The sequence below is a fragment of the Durio zibethinus genome, chromosome 7, assembly GCF_047325235.1.
Source record: "Durio zibethinus cultivar Kanyao isolate XHJ-2024 chromosome 7, ASM4732523v1, whole genome shotgun sequence".
Lineage (NCBI taxonomy): Eukaryota > Viridiplantae > Streptophyta > Magnoliopsida > Malvales > Malvaceae > Durio > Durio zibethinus.
The window spans coordinates 22,489,963-22,510,432 of record NC_143168.1 but is presented as its reverse complement, the minus strand read 5'-3'; the positions used below and the strand labels follow the sequence as shown (position 1 = coordinate 22,510,432).

General features: G+C 31.2%; 1 protein-coding gene across 1 annotated transcript; it reads left to right on the top strand.

Moving 5' to 3' along the window:
- Positions 1–475: 475 nt before the first annotated feature.
- LOC111277805 (putative glycosyltransferase At5g03795) lies at positions 476–2,543 on the top strand. The gene is made up of 3 exons (XM_022864222.2): positions 476–843; positions 1,113–1,680; positions 1,921–2,543. The coding sequence occupies exons 1-3, from the start codon at positions 495–497 to the stop codon at positions 2,423–2,425; spliced, it is 1,422 nt and encodes a 473-aa protein (XP_022719957.1). The 5' UTR covers positions 476–494; the 3' UTR covers positions 2,426–2,543.
- The last annotated feature ends 17,927 nt before the right edge of the window (positions 2,544–20,470 follow it).

Genomic DNA, 20,470 nt, shown 5'->3' with positions numbered 1-20,470 from the left:
TAAAAATTCAATCATAAAAACAACATGTACAACAGGATGAAATAAATCCCACCGCACAACCAAAGTATCCTTAGAAAATATCCAAAAGAGTTAAAACTAGTGATATAGATGGCATTAAATCTTTAATAGCGAAAAAAAAGCCATATTTAAGTGGTTGATTTAGAATTGTATGGATAGAGTAGAAAACTTGAAAAGAAGAAGAAAAAGATATCTTATAAATGGTTAATTTGAGGAGAGAAAATAATAAAAGCCGCATTATACAACATGTTTTTAGTTTTAAGACAAGCCTTTTCATAAATTAATGAAAGAAAATTGCTGAAAACAGCCTCTTATTCACACATTTTTTCTTTTAATAGTTCACCATCTTTTGATCTTGATTATTTTTAATGGATGTAGCTGTCCATCAATTAACCTTAACCATCAACTAAACTATACATATATAAACCATTCATTGGGAAATTCCAATCTTAATTTCTCCTTTTTTTTTGTTCTTAATGGGGAAATCATCTTCTTTTCTCTACCAAGTCTCTCAGCATCGTTTCCCTGCAGCTTTGAAGGGATTTTTCTATTTTTTACATGTAAGTTTAGCTCTTACTACCCTTCTTGTCATTTTCATTTACATTTCCACTACGGGAAATGTCACAAACGATCATGCCCAAACCACTCTTTACCTCCAAACTTTGCCTTCCACATCCTCTATTTCTTCTTTGATCGGTCAAACCATCCCAATAGTTCCATTTGAAAATAATGACAATGACGACTTGTTCGCCGACCCTTCGAGAATTGCTCGTATGACAAGGGCTAATCAATGGTTTCTAGGAAATTTGTTCGGCTTAACTAATGGTATGAACTGTTCAAGTTTTGCACTTGAAGATATATACGTTTTCAAATTCTTATAATTTTAATCGTTGAATTTATTATATTACGTATGATAAAAAAATATGAAAGAAAATGCAAAAGAGAGACGTTAATTTATTTGAATATAATTTAGCATGACCAGCCAAAGAAAGAGAAGTTTTGAATTTTTATATATTCATTCAATTTCGTTTTATTTTTCGTCAAAAATTTCAAGAATAAAAAAATATATTATTCATGCATTGGAAAATTTTCAGGAAATTACACTGATAACCAGGAAGCATACCATGACGGTGATCTCTTTCTACAAGACTACAAGCAAATGAACAAAAGCTTGAAGATCTATGTTTATCCTCATAGCAAAGATGATCCCTTTGCAAATGTGCTATTGCCTCCTGATTCTGATATCAAAGGAAATTTTGCAAGTGAACTCTTGTTCAAGAAAGCTTTGATGAAATCCCATTTCATCACCAAAGATCCTAATGAAGCTGATCTTTTCTACATGCCTTTCTCAATCTCACCAATGAGAACTGATCCTAGAATTGATGTTGATGGAATCCCGGGTTTTGTCAAGAATTATATCTCCAATATCACCCGTAAGTATCCTTATTGGAATCGAACTGGGGGAGCTGATCATTTCTATGTTGCTTGCCATTCCATTGGGAAGATTGCCTTTGATAAAGCATTTGTAGCAAGACTCAATGTCATTCAACTTGTTTGCTCTTCAACCTATTTTCCCTCCTCTTACCTCCCTCACAAGGATGCATCTATGCCTCAAGTTTGGCCTCGACAAGGCGATCCTCCAAACCTTCTTACATCGCAAAGGTAAGCAATTTACATTTACATAATTATAAAATGGAAAAGATTTTGACACTGTCAAATAAGCATTTTTTAGAATCAATTCGAACCCTAAATCATTATTAGGTCAAAACATGCATATCAAAAAATTCTTATCATCTCTTAGAATTTATAACTAATAGTACCTTAAAACCTAGAAAAATAGTGTAAGAATAGGGATATGTAATTAAAATCATTATTTGACATAGCAAAATGAAAATTATACAGGAAGAGACTTGCATTCTTTGCCGGGGCAGTGAACTCTCCGGTACGAATAGCTCTACTTAAGGTTTGGGCCAATGACACTGAAATATTTGCACACTTCGGCCGCCTCCAGACACCCTACTCTGAACAGCTGCTCGGCAGCAAGTTTTGCATCCATGTCAAAGGGTTTGAAGTAAACACCGCCCGTGTGGCAGATGCCTTATACTACGGCTGCGTTCCTATAATATTAGCTAACCACTACGACCTTCCATTCACAGATATACTGAATTGGAAAAGCTTCTCAGTCATTGTTCACCATATTGATATCCCGGTGTTGAAGAAAATCCTTCAAGGTATAAGCAATGACGAGTACTCAATGTTGCAAAGCAATGCATTAAGAGTTCGTAAACATTTCCAATGGAATGTTCCTCCAATTGATTTTGATGCCTTTCATATGTCAATGTATGAGTTATGGAAACGTAGAAGTGTTGTAAGGGTTAAGTTAACTCCTTCTATGGAGTTTATGTAAATGAGGTTTTTTTTTTTTGCCTAAGTTTCTCAATTGGGTTGTATTTTTTTTTTCATTTTTAGTTTATTTTAATCAATAAAATATCATCAATAAAAAGAAATTTTTTAGATTTTATTTAAAAAAATGGTTCAAGTTCGAAAGTAAAAAATAAAGAATAAAGGTAATATGTATTTAAATAATTTAATTTTAAAAAATTATTCAAATTATTCAAATCGTCTAAACCTATCATAATTAAGGGGAGAATATGAACCAATACGTTAATTTTAGGTTGTACTTTTCTTTAATTTTGTATAAGTGTTCTAAAAAATTCAATCTCTTATCATTTTATTTTATTTTATTTTTCTAAGAGCAATCTCTTTTTATTAAAGAAAATGCATTTATGTGTAGTTATATAAATTCTGGTTTAGTCTTTCCAGCCATTGCAGTTTTGCTCGGATCTAAAGATTTATGTGCTTTTTTTTTGTTTTTTTTGAATTTAGTCAATAAAATAAGATACGAGTATAAACTTCTTAGGGCGTTTATTTTATTAATATATTTTTTTTCAGAATAAAAAATTACTTTTCTAATAATTTAAAACGAAGAATTAGAGTTTTGTTTAGTGACATCAATTTTATCTATATTTAATGAGGAATTTGATTTTTATTCAAATAAGGACGTGAATGGATATTACATTGTGGGAAGAGATAAGCATGGGTATCTTTGCAAGAAATATTGACATCATTGACAGAATACCAACATAAAATAAAAAAAAAATTTTATTGATGGATTACCAATATAATATCAATAGAAAAATTTGTCAATATTTCGTAGGTGAAGTTGTAAATATAATTTTTTTTATTTTTTTATCATTATTATTATTATTATTTTATTATTTTATTATTTTATTTTTTGTTTCTTTTTTTCTTTTTCTTTCTTTCTCTTTCCTTATCTAGTTTAAATCTAATGCATTAAATGCATTATCACCATAGTTCAAAACGTCAGCCACCGCCGTCACCGGCAATCGCCCCATATATTGCCTAACTTGGCAGTGTGGATTTTTGGTTAAAAATATGGGATTCAAATTTCAAAAAATCTGATATTTGAATCCCATAAAGCTCTATAAATAGAGCTTGTTACTTGCAATAAAAAAAAAAGGAGGGATCGATTAAAAAAAATGAAAGGAGGATGGAAAAAAAATTGCCAAAAAAAATTTCTGAATAAAAAAAGTGTTTTGTCAAAAAGATACCCTGCAAAAATAAAAATAAAAAAAGTAAAAAAATCAAGAAAACATAGTCTTCCCCAAAAATGAGGAACCTAGTGCCAAAAGATTTTCTGTAAAAAGAAAAAAATCAGCTTAGCTATTCAAGAAAAAAAAAAAGAAAAAAAGAGGTTTAAGCTAGGGCGTTCCAGTGATATTCAAGAAAAACTAGACCCAGATCTATATTTAAGGAGTCGAGGAGAATTTTTTAAGATTTTTCAGCCGTTGAAGACGGTGACCAGTGAACGACGGTTGATGGTCTGAGAGACGGACGACCATTGTCTGGCAGGTTCTAGAGAGAGAGGGTCTGAAAGTGTAAAGAGAGAGAGGGAGAAGAGAAAATGAGAGAAATTTTTTTTTTTTATAGAAAGCCTCATAGCCAAAACGACGTCGTTTTAAGCCTTGAGAATCCACGCGTCAACCCATGACTCGATCCAGTATCCGTGCAACCGACCCGATAACCCGCGTGTCCTTCAGCCTTTGATCGATCTAGTTGAATCGACCTAGACCTAACCAGATCGGATCGAGCGTCGATCCGACCAAACCCTTTTTGATCGAATCGTTGACCGGTCCGGTTCAGGTAAAATTTTTTTTTATTTTTTTATATATATTTTTATTAATATTTATACATATTAAAATATTTATATTTGTTAGATTAATTGATAAATATATAGTTAAATTTTTTTATAATTTTGTTAATTTTTAAAATAAAAAAAAACTTAATAATAATACAAAAATAATAAAAATGTAAGAAAATAAAAATTTTTTATCCGACGATGAGATTCAAAAGTACTCCGAGTAGTAATGCCTACGAAATCTCTAGGTAAAAAGATTTTTTTTAAGTACTACCAATGTATTGAAGTATTTATAAAAGTTTTCAATACAATAATTTTTTTTGTTAATAAAAAATAAAAATTAATTTATAAAATAATAATAATAATAATAATATAAATAAGAAAAAAAGAAATTTTATCCAATGATGAGATTCTAAAAGTATTCCGAGTAGTGATGCTTTACGAAATCCCTATGTGAGAAGAGTTTTTAAAAATATTTCAGTGTATTGAAATATTTATAGAAAAACTTCAATTTAACAAAAATTTCTTTTTCCTTCAGAATTTAAAAAATAAAAAAATAAAGTAAAACAATTTCTAAAATTTCTAAAAAAGAGAATAAAATGTGTGCATCAATACGATAACATTCTACATTGCATACACGACATAATTTTTTATGAAAAGTAAATTTGAGCCTCTAAGGATAGGATTCTAAGGTATTTCGAAAAGCGGTGCTTAAAAAATCTCTATGTGAGAAAAAGTTCTTCTAATGTTACCAATGTACTCGAACATTTTAAGAATTATTTCAATAAAAAGGTTGTAATTTATTTTTCTTGAATAAAAATGAAACAATAAATAAAAAATAAAAAATAATTTTTAATAAATAAAAAAATCAAGAAAATTATTTTTCAAACATCGAAAATGAGACTGTTTTTTATCAAAATCAAAGGATAACACATAGTTAATTGGTACCATTTTACACAGGCGCTGTGGGGTGCTAATCATTCCCTACGCATAATCGACTTTCGAACCCAGACTGTTACGCAGACCCTAAAATTATCCTTTTAATAAATTTTAATTAATTTTAAGATTTCATAAAAAGGATATGTTTTAAAAGGTGACTAATCGCACCTAGTCAAAAAAAGATTGGTGGCGATTTCGTTATTTTTTTTTATTTTCAAATTCGTCAGACAGACACAAAACCGTTACAACAGCTTGGCGACTCCACTGGGAACGTCATTTTTTTTGGAGAGTCAGGCCAAAATTGACTATGTGTTATCCTCAAATTTTAATTTAAATAGTCTTAATCGGTTTCTTAGATTTTTATTTTTCACTTTCAACAAAAAGTCAAAAAAAAAAAAAAACAAATCGAAAACAAAAAGAAAAAATTCACACACGTTTCTTTTACTATGCCTTTTATGCTTTATTTTTCTATATATATTACTTTCAATAAATTAGGATATATTTGCACACACAATAACATGTTGCATCTCATGCATGAGCTCTAGACCCGAGCTTCATCCTCTATAGAAGGAAGTAGAGTACATATGCCCTCGTGAGGTGATAACCTCCACAATGGCAAGCAAAATACTTTCATTCAAATTGAATCCTTTCCACTCGTAGCCTGTAATAGATGAGGATCGGGGTGCCTTACTAGTCCAGTTGGACGACAGTGAGAAACAATTTGAGAATCTTTAGACACGTGTCAATCTAAACCCAGCATGTAATAAACCTAGGAAGCTAACCTTATGTAGAATTTTGCCCACCCTCTTGTAGAAAATACCTAAGTCCAAAGCGCATAAGAATAAAAGGTTGTGTGTAATATAAAATAAAAAATATATATCAAAACTCAAAAAATGTTTTTATTTCAAACCACATTCTTACACTAACTCAATTTTGTTTCTTTTTTTTTCTTTTTGCATTAATCATATCATACAGTTCTCCATCTAGATATTTGCTCTAGGACATATTTCTCCTAAGAAGTTTTCATGGATCTCATAAAACTACAGATTTACTTATCCTTAGTCAGTATCTCATGTGAGTCGTATAATAAAGTACATGTTTGATCCAAAGAAGCCCAACAAAAGAATGAAGATTACTTGCCTATTGGCTATATGTCTGAGTTACCTGAGAATGTGCATTTGGATTTCACACAGAATGATTTAGAAGACTTAATTGCTATCTGGAGTCAGTTAAATGAAGAGAGAAAAAAAAGCTTTTGCAAGAAGTACGAGCAGATTACATCTCTTATTTCAGTAGTAATGGATGAACAGTTGATTAGGGCAGCTATATAGTTTTGAGATCTGTCCTATAGATGTTTCACTTTTAATCAGAAAGATTTAGTGCCAACTATCGAAGAATATTCTATTTTTTTAAGATAAAACTACAATATCCAGATAAAGTATTTATTCGAAAGTTAAAATCAGGTTATCGTAAAAAGTTGACCAAGCTTATGGGGGTTAAAATGAAAACCATTGATTTTTTCACGAAGCCTAAAGGTGAACATCTCGGCATTCGTTGGGACTTTCTTTAAAACTTCATTCAAGAGCATTTAAATGATTATCAAGGCATGGTTGTGTTTGCTCTATCATTATATGGCATAGTGATCTTTCTGAAGACTTTGGGTTACATTAAGATAATTATGGTAGACTTTTTTGAACAAATTAAAACCCAAGCAATTAATCTTGCACCAGCAGTTCTAGTAGAAACTATTCGATCATTGAATTTTTGTTAATGAAATAGAAAGGGACGATTTATAAGATATGCACCGCTGTTATATGTGTGGGTTATAAGTCATTTCAAATACGAAAAGAGTGCATTTTCAAAGTCGTATCTATGAAACAAAGCACTAATTGAAGAGTTTTACAAAAACCAATGGCCAACATTGAAGACTAAAAAAGAGTGGGTCTTTTTCTTGCGAAGGCTTACCGGTGATGAAATTGAATGGATGATGCCTTGGATGCCTAGTGTGTCTTTACTGTATTGTAGAGAAAATGAGCCATGGATACCGCTGTCAGAGTTATGAGACATTGTGAGTTATGTTTCATTGATGGTGTTTGGGTAATCTGGTATAAAGCATTTTATTTCTGTCACTCATGGTTTGGTTCAGGTAGAATTCATTTACGAGGAACCAAGTTCTCTACGAACCTTAAAGTAGTTAATCCAAGCATGAAAAAAAACACGAAAAATGAGATTATGGCCTCTCATTGACAAAGTCACTCATGATTACTAGATTTAAAAAGCAAAGTAACCTAGAGATATAGTATTCTCTTCTGATGATAGCTCACACAAATCGACTAATCTTTCTACAAAAGTGTAATTATCAAAAATTGAGCTTGTGAAGAAAGAATTAGAAGCTAAAAAAAAAGAAATAAGAAGAAAAAATTTGAGACTTTGCAAGAATGTGGTACAATAAAAATATGAAGTAGAGATACAAGGGAATAGATTGGAAAAAATCATAAAAGAACGAGATATGACCAATAATGATTTGAAAGATCTTCACTAGAAAAATAAGAGGTTACAAGTCCAATTCAAGACTGGAAAGGTCACTAAGTCTTATATTAGTCGGCAATACGAAGTGGATGAGTTTCGAAAAGAAATGAACCAATGAAAAGGCAAAGCTCAAGAAAAGCAAGATGAGGCTACCAAAATTTCTCAAAAATGTCAAAATTGGAAGAGGTTATACTCTACAACTTCAGTAAGATTGGTGGAATGCCAAAAAGAAAAGAAAAAGTTGAAAGTCCTGTTTGCAAAAGAGAGAAGAAAACACTTTGAAGTACTGAATGAAAAAGAATCACTTCACCAGGTGATCCAAGGTTAGAGATACAATTGCAAGACCACAAGAGCCATATTTTAGCAATAATAGATGAGTGGCATAGAAGGAAAAAAGATTGAATCTTCACATGTGATTCAGAAAAGGATGCTTGCTTGAGATGAAAAATAAAAAGCTTAAGAAGGCAACAATATGTAAAGCACTTGACTAATCAAGTTTGCAAGGTAGTAAAAAAGGCATGAGAGATGGTTGAAAAGGTAGAAGCATTAAGACAAAAAGTCAATCTCATAGGAGAATATAGACAACGCCTAGTGAATTTTCTAAATGATGCGAATGATCATTATGAGTAAGTCAAACGCTTCTATGGATATAATTCTAGGATGATAAATCTTATGTAATCAAAATTATATGGAATCAATAAAAATTTATAGTGTTGAAATTTATCCAAGAGTAAATATTTTTCACTTGCATTCATGCATCAGTTATACCATTTTTGTTCAAAAAAATAAAATTTTTTGACATATGGTGTTCTAATTTTTAAAAATTTATGGTAATAAAGGTTCAAGAATAACTCACCCTTCAAAAATTTTGACTCAACCCACTCGCCATTCATACAACACCAAGACTCAAACAAGAATCATTGAGCAAGAACAAGCTAGTCAATTTGAGATAATCGAGAAAGTTTAAGAAGAACTAAGAGGGAATCTTAGTACAATAATGGATATGCTCAGAAAACTTGATAAGGGAAAAGCAATAGAAGAAAATCTCAGTTTTTAAGAGTAATCACCAGATATGATAGATCCTGTTTATCCTCTAAGGTTTAAGCCATGATCGGCTCAACCTTCTTAAGAAACTAGAGTATAAATTTTTACTCCCGGTGGATAGCCTAATCTTTATTCAAGAATGACATCTACACCTGTTCCAGGATAATTTTAAAATTTTGTTAATCCCATTATGATGGAAAAACCATATGAACCAATCTTGATCCTTGACTTGGATGATCCTAATGAAAGAGAAAAGCTAGGGATAAAGACACTCGAGAAAGTAGAAGATATTAGTGCCTAACAGAAGATAAAAATATTAAAAAAAAGACTTAGGCCCATAGAGAGAATGAATTTTTATGGCTCCATGGATGCGGCTGCCTTTGTTTGGTCTCAGACGTAGTTATTTCACCTAAATTCAAGGTCTCTGAATTTGAAAAATATGATGGCATAAAATATCCGATGACCCATATCACCGTGTATTATCGTAAGATGATAGCACATGCTCGTGATGAAAAGTTGTTAATGCACATATTTTAGGATAACCTTACGAGACTGCAATTAGATAGTATGTCCAACTAGATAGAACTCATATTCATTCCTAGTAAGAGCTCATAAGGGCATTTTTTACATAATATCAGCATGTCACGGATCTGGTTCCAGATCGTCTATCTTTACAAACTATGAAAAAAAAGATAGCAAAAAGTTTTAAAGAGTATGCACAAAGATGGAAAAATATGGCTGCACAAGTTTAACCTCTTCTCATCGAGAAAGAGACAATTATCTTATTTGTGAACACTCTTAAAGTATCATACTATGAAAGATTGATAGGCAATGCAACCAAGAACTTTATAGGTATAGTGATATCGGGTGAGATTATTAAAAATACCATAAAGAATAGCAAGCTTGATGCAGGAAAAATGAGTGGAGCAAAGAAATGTGAAGTTTCTAAAAAAAAAGAGAATAAAGCTCAAGCTGTGAACTATGTGGGGCAACAGTTTAGAGGTTTCACGTCTTACCTTGCACCAGTCTACCAAACCCATTAACCTTCCATAAATAATATTACATCCACTCCTCATCCATATCAGCCATACCAACCATTACTACAACCAACTTATCCACTTCAATTTCAGCCATCTTTTCAAACACCCACCTATTCCTACAACCGTCTTACTATACCTACCAGACCAGAATGAAAACCTAATAATGGTCCAAAAGCCCTAAAAACTACCTAAAAAAATCTATTTTTGACCCTATTTCCAGGACATACACAGATTTGCATCCCCGACTTATTGAGAAACATTTACTTGCTCCTATTATTGTTGAATCCTTGAAACCTCCGTTTTCCAAATGGTATAACCCCAATAGGCATTGTGATTATCACTATGAGAATCCAGGTAATTCCACTGAGACCTGTACTACTTTGAAGCGTAAAGTGCATTGGTTAATCAATGAAGGGGTGTTAAACTTTGATACCAACCAACAAGGGACTCCAAATGTTAATAAGAACCCTCTACCGAATCATATCGACCATCTAAAAAGCCACGTGAAGAAAAAAATAGATAAAGTTAATACTCCGATGGCTAAGGTGTTTGAAGTCTTGGTTAAAATTGATATATTAAAATCAGTAGAACTTTAAAATTATTCTGAAGTGATTAACTCAACTAAGAGCTGTAATTATCACAAAGGTGCTTTGGGACATTCTATCGAGAATTGTCATAAATTCTATCAAGAGGTGCAAAAGTTGATGGATATGGGCCAAATAGAGTTTTAAGAAGAAAGAAAAGAGTTGGTGAAAGCTGAAGTGTCTACCATTGATTCAAAGAATAAGTTTATGCATAGATCAGTAATAATTTATTATAATGAAAAGTCAACACCGAGGCCAGAAAAACCCATCTCTTGACCAATAGTAACAATTAAAGTTTCTAACCTTTTTTCATACCAAAATAAAAGTACGATTATGATGTGGTAGTTAATCTAGATACTACGAACATAATGGACGTAGAAGATAACTCAAAGTGAAAGATGTTATACTTCAAAAGCCTTAGAGAAAGCCAAAAAAGAGAAAGCCAAGGTAAGAGATGAAAAAAAAGTCAGAGTAATCCTATCATAGCCCCAGAAAAAGAATGTCAGAAGCCAGTATCTGAAAGTGAAACTTGTGAATTTTTAAAGTTAATAAAACATAATGAGTATAGCGTGGTAGAACAGCTTAACAAGATATCAGCTAGAATTTTACTATTATCATTATTACTAAGCTCAAGTCACACCGTAATGCTCTACTGAAAGTGCTCAATCAAGCATATATGTCTCACAATGCTTCTATTGAATATGTGAAACAACTTGTTGGCAATCTGATAATTTCAAACTATATCTCTTTCAGTGATGAAGAGATTCCTCTTGAAGGTCGAAAATGTATCAAGGCCCTCTATATTACTATTAAATGTAAAAGTCATATAATGGCTTATCCATCAATGTTATACCTGTAACTACTCAATTGAAACTCCCTATTGATGGATCTTATAAGAAGCCTAGTCATATGATAATGAAAGCCTTTGATGAAACTTGAAAAGAGGTGCTGACAGATATAGAAATGCCATTACAGATTGCCCTATGCACTTTCAACGTGAAATTTCAAGTTATGAACATCTCTCTTTCATATAGTTGCTTATTGGGTAGGCCGTGGATTTATATGACAGGTGCTGTTCCATCCTCATTACATCAAAAAGTCAAATTCATTGTTGAAAGAAAGCTAACAAGTATGGCAAAAGAAAAAAAGATTTATTGGTAACTCAACTGATAAATACTAATTATGTGAAATCAACAAATGAAGCACTAGAATACTCTTATAGATCCTTCGAGATTGCCAATGAACATATGTGACCGAAGGATCTAAATTATATTTGCCACACCTATCTACGACAACTAAAATGGTTGTCAAACAGCTTACCAAGATGAGATGGTGACTTAAAATTAGACTGGGAAAGAATCTGCAATGAATCATAAAGCCACCAACAGTATATGACAAGAAAGATAGATTTGGCTTAGGATATAAGCTAACAAGAGGGGACTGAATGAAATTAGTGAATGAGAAAAAAGATAAGAGGATGGCTAATCTTAGGAGATATGAGTCGGAGTCAAAGCCTATGGTTATCCTATATACCTCTATGTTTCCTTTCATTCATGAGGATATATTTACTCAGATTTGACTAGAGTCCTAAGTGTAAGATTCGTGGAAGAATTTTCAGAGCTGACCATTTAAATGGTGGATGATGAAGAAAAGAAGAGTCAAGTTAAAGAGATATTCGTGCACCTTTGTCCTCCAGATTTTGAGCTAGATAATTGGAAAGTCATAGACCTGCTTATTGTCTTTAAAACTTCTAAAAAGTAATGTATTGTGAAACTTTAAATCCCTAATTACTTTTATGAGCATTGGGTGATTTTTTGTGGTGTCTTTATATTTGTCGTTTTAATAAAAGACTTAGAAGATGCATCCATATTTCTTCTATTATTTTCATCTTTATTTTGCTTTCCATTTTCTCTTTCCATCATTTCTTGCCATTCCATTTTTGTGTGCCAATATTCTCATCATCTTACCCTTTATAGGGTCTTGAATAATAAATACGAAGATAATCATGGTAATAATTTCGGATTTAATTTTGAAAATCCAATTCATGTTGATGAACTTGATAATGAAGAAGATTCAGATAATTACACATTGCCTCATGATTTGTTAAAATTAATAGAGCATGAAGATAAACCAATAGAACCTCACCAAAAAATTATCGAATTAGTGAATTTAAGGGATGATGAAAATAGAAGAGAGGTCAAAGTTGGTACATCCCTTTTACCAACTGAAAGGCAGAAGTTAGAAGAGTTACTCCGATAATATGTAGATGTGTTCACATGGTCTTACCGGGATATGCTAGGACTCAGCATTAATATTGTAGAACACAAATTGCTTTTGAAATTAGAATGCAAGCCAGTACAGGAAAAGTTAAGGCATATGAAGCAAGAGATATTGCTGAAAATTAAGGAAAAAGTAAAAAAATAATTTGATGCAAGATTTTTAGAGGTGGTAAAATATCCTGAATGAGTAGCCAACATAATGTCAGTTCTCAAGAAAAATAGAAAAGTAAGAATATGTGTCGACTATTGAAATCTGAATAGAGTAATTCTTAAGGATAATTTTTCTCTGCCCATATCAATACCCTAGTGGATAATACTACTAGGTATTCCAAATTTTCCTTTATGGATGGCTTCTCAAGCTACAATCAGATCAAGATGACTCGAGATGATATGGAAAAAATTACATTTGTGACCATATGAGGGACATTCTGTTACAAAGTCATACCTTTTGGATTGAAAAATGTTAGTGCCATTTATCAAAGAGCAATAATGACTCACTTTCATGATATGATGCATAAAGAAATAGAAGTATTTATGGATGATATGATCGTAAAATCTTGTGAAGGAAAGGATCATATAGTCAATCTCAAAAAGCTGTTTGACAAGTTGAGAAGATTTCAACTGAAGTTAAATTCTGTTAAATGTACATTTGGTGCCAAATCAAAAACATTATTAGGCTTTGTGGTCAATAAAAGAGGAATCGAAGTGGATCCAGATAAGATACAAGCCATTCAAAACTTATCTCCTCCTCAAACCTTAAAAGAAGTGCGAGGTTTTTTAGAAAGATTGAACTATATTACTCGTTTCATCCCTCAACTCATCTACAAGTACGATCCTATTTTCAAGCTTCTTAGAAAACATGATCCAAGAGAATGGACAGATAAATGCCAAGAAGCTTTTGATAAGATTAAAGAATACTTGTTAAATCCACTTGTGTTGGTGCCATCAATCTCAAAAAAATATTTGATTTTGTACTTAATAGTGCATAAAAATTCAATGAGATGTGTGCTGGGACAAAGAGATAAAACTGATAAGAAAGAACAAGTAATTTACTACTTGAGTAAGAAATTCACTGATTATGAGTCCAAGTATTCATCATTAGAGAAGATGTGTTATGCATTGACTTGGACAACTCGAAAGCTTAGACACTACATGCTTTACCACACTACTTGGCTCATAGCGAAGTTGGATCCTATTAAGTATATCTTTGAGAGGCCTTCATTGACAGAAAGAATAGCACGATGGCAAGTTATACTTTCAGAATATGACATTGTTTATGTGACTCAAAAGGCTATTAAAGAGAGTGTAATAGTTGAATTCTTTGCTGATCATGCAGTCGAAGATTATGAGCTAATGAAATTAGATTTTTTTGATGAAAATGTGATAGCCATTAAAGAAAATGAGCTTGTTGAAAAGTCTTGGATAATGTAATTTGATGGAGCTATTAATGCTTTAGGCCATGGTGTTAGAGCAATTTTAATATCACCCGATGAACATTATTATCCCATCACAGCCAGGTTGAATTTCAACTATACAAATAATGTGGCTGAATACGAGGCCTGTGTTATGGGTCTACAAGCAGCAATTGAAAAAAAGATCAAAGTGTTAGATGTTTTTGAAGATTTAACTCTAGTCATTTATCAGTTACAAAGAGAATAAGAAATAAAAAATTTCAAGTTGATACGGTACCATAAATACATCTTCGAGTTGATTAAACAATTCGAAGAAGTTCAGTTTAAGCATTTGCCTAGAGAAGAGAACCAAATTGTTGATGCACTGGCTACTCTAGCTATAATGATTAAAATAGATACGAATATTGAGATTCAACCCATAAAGTTAGATGTGAAGGATGTACCAGCACATTACTTAGGCATTGAAGAAGAGTTGATAGGAAGCCATGGTATCATGACATTATGCAATACATTAAATGCTAGCAATACCCAAAAAATGCAACAGAAAATGATAAAAAGACTATCAGAAGATTAGCTATGAGTTTTTTTTTAGATGAAGATGTTTTCTGTAAAAGGGGTCAAGATCAAGTACTCTTAAGATGTGTGAGTGTAGCTAAAGTAAAGAAGATTATTAAAGAAGTGCATGATGAAGTTTGTAGGGCACATATAAATGGTCATATGATGGTTAAACAATGAGAGTTAGCTGTTATTGGTTGACAATGAAGAGTGACTGTATTAAGTATGTTAGAAGATGTCATAAGTATCAGATCTATACTGATAAGATTCACACTTCGCCATCAGCATTACACGTTCTAGCTCCTCCATGACCATTTTCTATGTGGGGCATGGATGTCATTGGTCCCATCACTCCAAAAGCTTCGAATAGACATAAATTTATTTTTGTAATGATTGATTACTTCATAAAGTAGGTAGAAGCTACATCATATGCTAGTGTGACCCGATATATGGTATGTAAGTTCATAAAAAATGAGATAATATACAGATATGGACTTTCAGAGATAATTATTTTTGATAATACTAAAAACTTAAACAGTAAAATGATGAATGAAATGTGCATTCATTTCAAGATCCATCATCGTAATTCAGTCTCATATCATCCAAAGATGAATAGAGTAGTAGAGGCTGCAAATAAAAATAACAAAAGAATCTTAGAGAAAATGACTGATACTTACAAAGATTAGCATAAGAAGTTACCTTTTGCTTTGTATGCTTATAAAAAATCAGTTCAAACATCTACTAGGGCCACCCCATTCTCTTTGGTATATGGAATGAAAGTTGTACTACTGATCGAAGTGAAAATTCTCTCGTTAAGAGTCTTGATGGAAGTAGAGTTAGAAGAAGCAGAATTCGTTTGGAATAACTACGAGTAATTGAAGCTAATTGAAAGAAAAGACTCGCGGTACTTTGTCATGGTTAATTATATCAAAAGAGAATGATGAGAGCACATAACAAGAAAATCTATCTTCATCGCTTTAGGAAAGGAGACTTAGTGTTAAAAAAGATCCTTCCAAATTAACATGACAATCGAGAAAAATCGACAACAAATTGGAAAGGTCCGTACGTAGTGAAAAGGCCTTTTTCGATAGGGCATTGGTAAAAATAGATGAAAGTGATTTACTTACTCTAATAAATTCAGATGCTGTAAATAAATATTTTACTTTAAAAAAAGAAAAAAATGAAAAATAATGACTCATTTAAGCTGAAAACCTAAAAATGTGACTTAGATGTACTTACAACACAGGAGTAAGTGTAGTTTGACGAACTCTGAAAGATCAAGAAAATCATCTGATTTAGTTTTAGAAAAAGAATTTGAGAATATTTTGTTCGTGATTATCTCATTATCATTATTTGGGGCATCTTTGTTTCTACTCAAACACTTTGCCATGTACTTATTATCAGTCTAATGAAATATATTATATTTTCTTTGGAAATAACGCCTATCCATTTGTTTATTCACATTTGATGTTTTTTTTCATCGTATAAATAGGAGAAATGTGTGATTGCATTTTGTTTGTCTTGAACTTAAAATGATGAAAAGAAAAGCAAACACGAAAGATCTCAGCATTACTTTTTTAAAAGTTGACAAAAAAAAATGAAAAAGGATGAGAAAACCATGACAAAACATTGATGTTGCAGACTTTTAAAGAAGAAAAATATTGTTAATGAAGAATATAATGGTCGGATGTTAAGAACAAATTGGTCATATGGTAATTTATGAAGAATTTTGATAAAAAAAACCTAAAAAGTGAGAGATTTTGAGAATCTTTTTACTACAATGAATAATTTTGATTGCATTACATGCATTACATTTAGAGCACTTAATACTTGCATCCATGAGCAGTTATAATAAAGACAGAGACTTTTCATTTTGATATTCGAATAAAGATAATGATCAAACAAAAGATTTCAAAAGAGAGAAATTTATTTATTCAAAGATGAAAACTCAGTTTCAAGAGCAGATGAGATTTTTAAAGTTGTTTAGTCTGAGCTTTTCCAAGATGAAATTTTAAAATTGTTGAGCATCTACTTAGAAGAGCTTTTTCAAGATGAGATTTTAAAGTTGTTGAATCTCTGCTGAGAGGAGCATTTTTCAAGATGAATTTTAAAGTTGTTAAGCCTCTTCTGAGATGAGCCTTTTTCAAGATGAAAATTTAAAGTTGTTAAGCCTCTATTAAGATGAGCTTTTTTTCAAAGATGATTTTTTAAAGTTGTTAAGCCTCTGTTTAGAGGAGCTTTTTTTTTAAATTTTTTTTAAAGTTGTTGAGTTTCTGCTCAGAGGAGCCTTTTAAATTTTAAAAAATGTTATTGAACTTCTAGAGCCTCAAAAAAATTTTGTGCTCAATGTTTCTTCTTTCAGAACAAAATGGTTATTTGTTTGTCTTTGTCTTATTCCTGATTTTCAGAAATAAGCAAAGAGGAGTAGCTGTAAACACCATTTTTTATTTTTTTTATCATTATTATTATTTTTTTATTTTTTTTATTTTTTTTATTTCTTTTTTCTTATTCTTCTTTCCATATCCAGTTCAAATCTAGTGCATTAAATGCACTATCACCAAAGTCCAAAATGTCAGTTGCTGTCACCACCAACAGTTGCCCGACACACTGCCTAACTTGATAGTATGAATTTTGGGTTAAAAATATGGGATTCGAATCCCAAAAAATCTGAGATTTGAATATTAAAAAGCTCTATAAATAGAGCTTATTACCTGTAATAAAATGAAGGGAGATCGATTAAGAAAAAATGAGAGGAAGATCAAAAATTTTTTTTTTTTAAATTTCAGAATAAAAAAATGTGTTCTGTCAAAAAGATACCCTGCAAAAATAAAAATAAAAAAAGAAAAAAAATCTAGAAAACACAATCCTCTCTAAAAAAGAGGAACCTAGCGCCAAAAGCTTTTTTGTAAAAAAAAATAGCTTAGCTATTCAAAAAAAGAAAAAGAAAAAAAGAGATTTGACCAAACCTTTGAAGTTCGATCTAAGGTGTTCCAGTGAGATTTGAGCAAAACTAGGCCCAGATCTATGTTTAGGGAGTCGAGGAAAATTTGTTAGGATTTTTCAATCGCTGGATCCGGAGGTCGATGAATGACGGTTGAAGGTCGGAGCGACGGACGGCCACCATCTGGTAGGTTCTAGAGAGAAAAGGTCTGAGAGTGTAGAGAGAGAAAAAGAGAAGAGAAAATGAGAGTTTTTTTTTTTACTTTTATAGAAAGCGTCATAGCCAAAATGATGCCGTTTCAATAAACGTTCAAAATTACGTCATTTTAAGCCTTAAAGATCTGTGCATCAATCCGTGATCTGATCGGGGGTCCACGCAACTGACCCGGTGACCCGCGCGTCCTTCAACCTCTAACCGGTCCAGTCAAACCGACCTAGATCGAACCAGACCGTCCTCGAGCCGAACCATCCTCGAACAGCCAGACAGAACCAGATCGAACCGAGTCACTGATCTGACTGAACTCGCGTTGATCGAACCATTGATCAGTTCGGTTCAGATAAAATTTTTTTATTTTTTATATATTATTTTATTAATATTTATGCATATTAAAATATTTATATTTGTTAGATTAACTGATAAATATGTAGTTAAATTTTTTATAATTTTATTAATTTTTAAAATAAAAAATAAAATAAAAAATAAACTAATAATAATATAAAAATAATAAAAATATAAGAAAATATAAGAAAATGAAATTTTTTTATCCGACGATGAGATTCAAAGGTACTCCGAGTAGTGATGTCTACGAAATCTCTATGTGAGAATATTTTTTTAAAATACTACCAGTGTATTGGAGTATTTATAAAAAATTTTTAATACAATAAAATTTTTCTTTTTGTTAATAAAAAATAAAAATTAATTTATAAAAAAATAATATAAATAAGAAAAAAGAAAATTTTATCCAATGATAAGATTCTAAAAGTATTCTGAGTAGTGATGCTTTACGAAATCCCTAGGTGAAAAGATTTTTTAAAAATATTACCAGTGTATTGGAATATTTATAGAAAAACTTCAATATAATAAAAAAAAATTTTTCCTTCAAAATTTAAAAAATAAAAAAATTAAATAAAACAACTAATAAAATTTCTAAAAAAGAGAATAAAATGTGTGTATCAACATGGTAACATTTTGCATTGCATGCACGATATAATTTTTTATGAAAAGTAAATTTGAGCCTCTAAGGATGTGATTCTAAGGTATTTCGAGAAGCGATGCCTAATAAATCTCTAGGTGAGAAAAAATTCTTCTAATGTTACTAATGTACTAGAACATTTTAAGAATTATTTCAATAAAAATGTTCTAATTTATTTTTCTCAAATAAAAATGAAACAATAAATAAAAAATAATTTCTAATAAATAAAAAAATCAAGAAAATTATTTTTCAAACACCGAAAATGAGACTGTTTTTTATCAAAATCAAAAGATAACACATAGTTAATTGGTATCATTTTAAACGGACACTGTGGGGGTGCTAATCCTTCCCCACGTATAACCGACTCCCGAACGTAGACTATTACGCAGACCCTAAAATTATCTTTTTAATAAATTTTAATTAATTTTAAGATTTCATTAAAATGATATGTTTTAATAGGTGACCAATCGCACCTAGCCAAAAGAAAATTGGTGGTGACTCCGTTATTTTTTCATTTCGTTCTCAAATTTATCGGGCGGACACAAAACCATTACGACAGAAGTTATTGTAGGAAAAATTATGACTTGGTATTTTTTTTACTAACAAAAAAATCCATCGGTAAAAGCTTTACTGATAGTTTTTTGACATATTTTTTCCATTGATAAAAATTTTTTAGTATAAAAAATAAATTTTTTTTGGAATTTAATTGAGAGAAAAAAAATTTTATTTAGCGATGGAATCTTTCAGTAAAAGTAAAAAATAGTAACGGATTATATCGATAATCCATTGCTAAAACTTAAAAAAAAATTGAATTACCAATGGAGTCAGTAAAGATAAGTTAAATCTAAAAATCCTTATCCCCCTTCCCTTTATTTCTTGATTGAAGCCTTAACTTTAGTTTCTCTTATCCCCTCTCTCTTCTCCTCTTTTCTTTTCTCTCTTAGCTCCTTACTATAAACCAATGCTTGTGCTGCTCTGTTCTTGCCACCACTAACCCTTGAGCTTGTGAGCTTGTGACCTTGAGCCTCTCTTTTCTTCTATTTCATCCTTTTTTTTCTCTCTTCTCTCCTCTCTCCATTCCTCGTTGTTAGCCCATGTCTATGCCACACTTTCCTCACTTTCATGTTGGCCTTTAGGCTTGTGAGCCCACAACCTCAAGCCCATAACCTTGAGCCCAAAATTGTGCCCATGACCGTCTGCACCTGTCTTTGACCACTGGCCTTTTAGTTGGTTTGACACTCATTTCCTTTGCCAATGTATAGTTTGTTGGCATATCAGTTTTGAAAAAAAATATATAAATTTAGCATTCTCTTTTGTCTTTTGATAGCTTTAAAATTCAATTTGTCATGATATTTATAGTCTTAATTTATTGTTTATGTGGTGCTTGATATATAACTAATTATTTTTTTTTACAACAAAAATTATAGTTTGGCGATAAAAAAAAATATTAAAAGTATTTGATTTGAATTTTAAATTTGCTTAATGCCATATCTTAAATGTCATTGTATGAAGTAATAAGATTAATATTTGAATTCAACTTAATCAATACTTTAATTATAGTCACGTCTTTACTAAAAAATATGGTTTTAATTGGGACTTGTTATCATATAATCCAAAGTTCAATAAAATATAATTTAAAGTTAAAGTTTCTGGTGGATCATGGATGAAATATAATCTAAAGATGAATTTATGTATTTATGTTAAAAAGTAAAATCTAA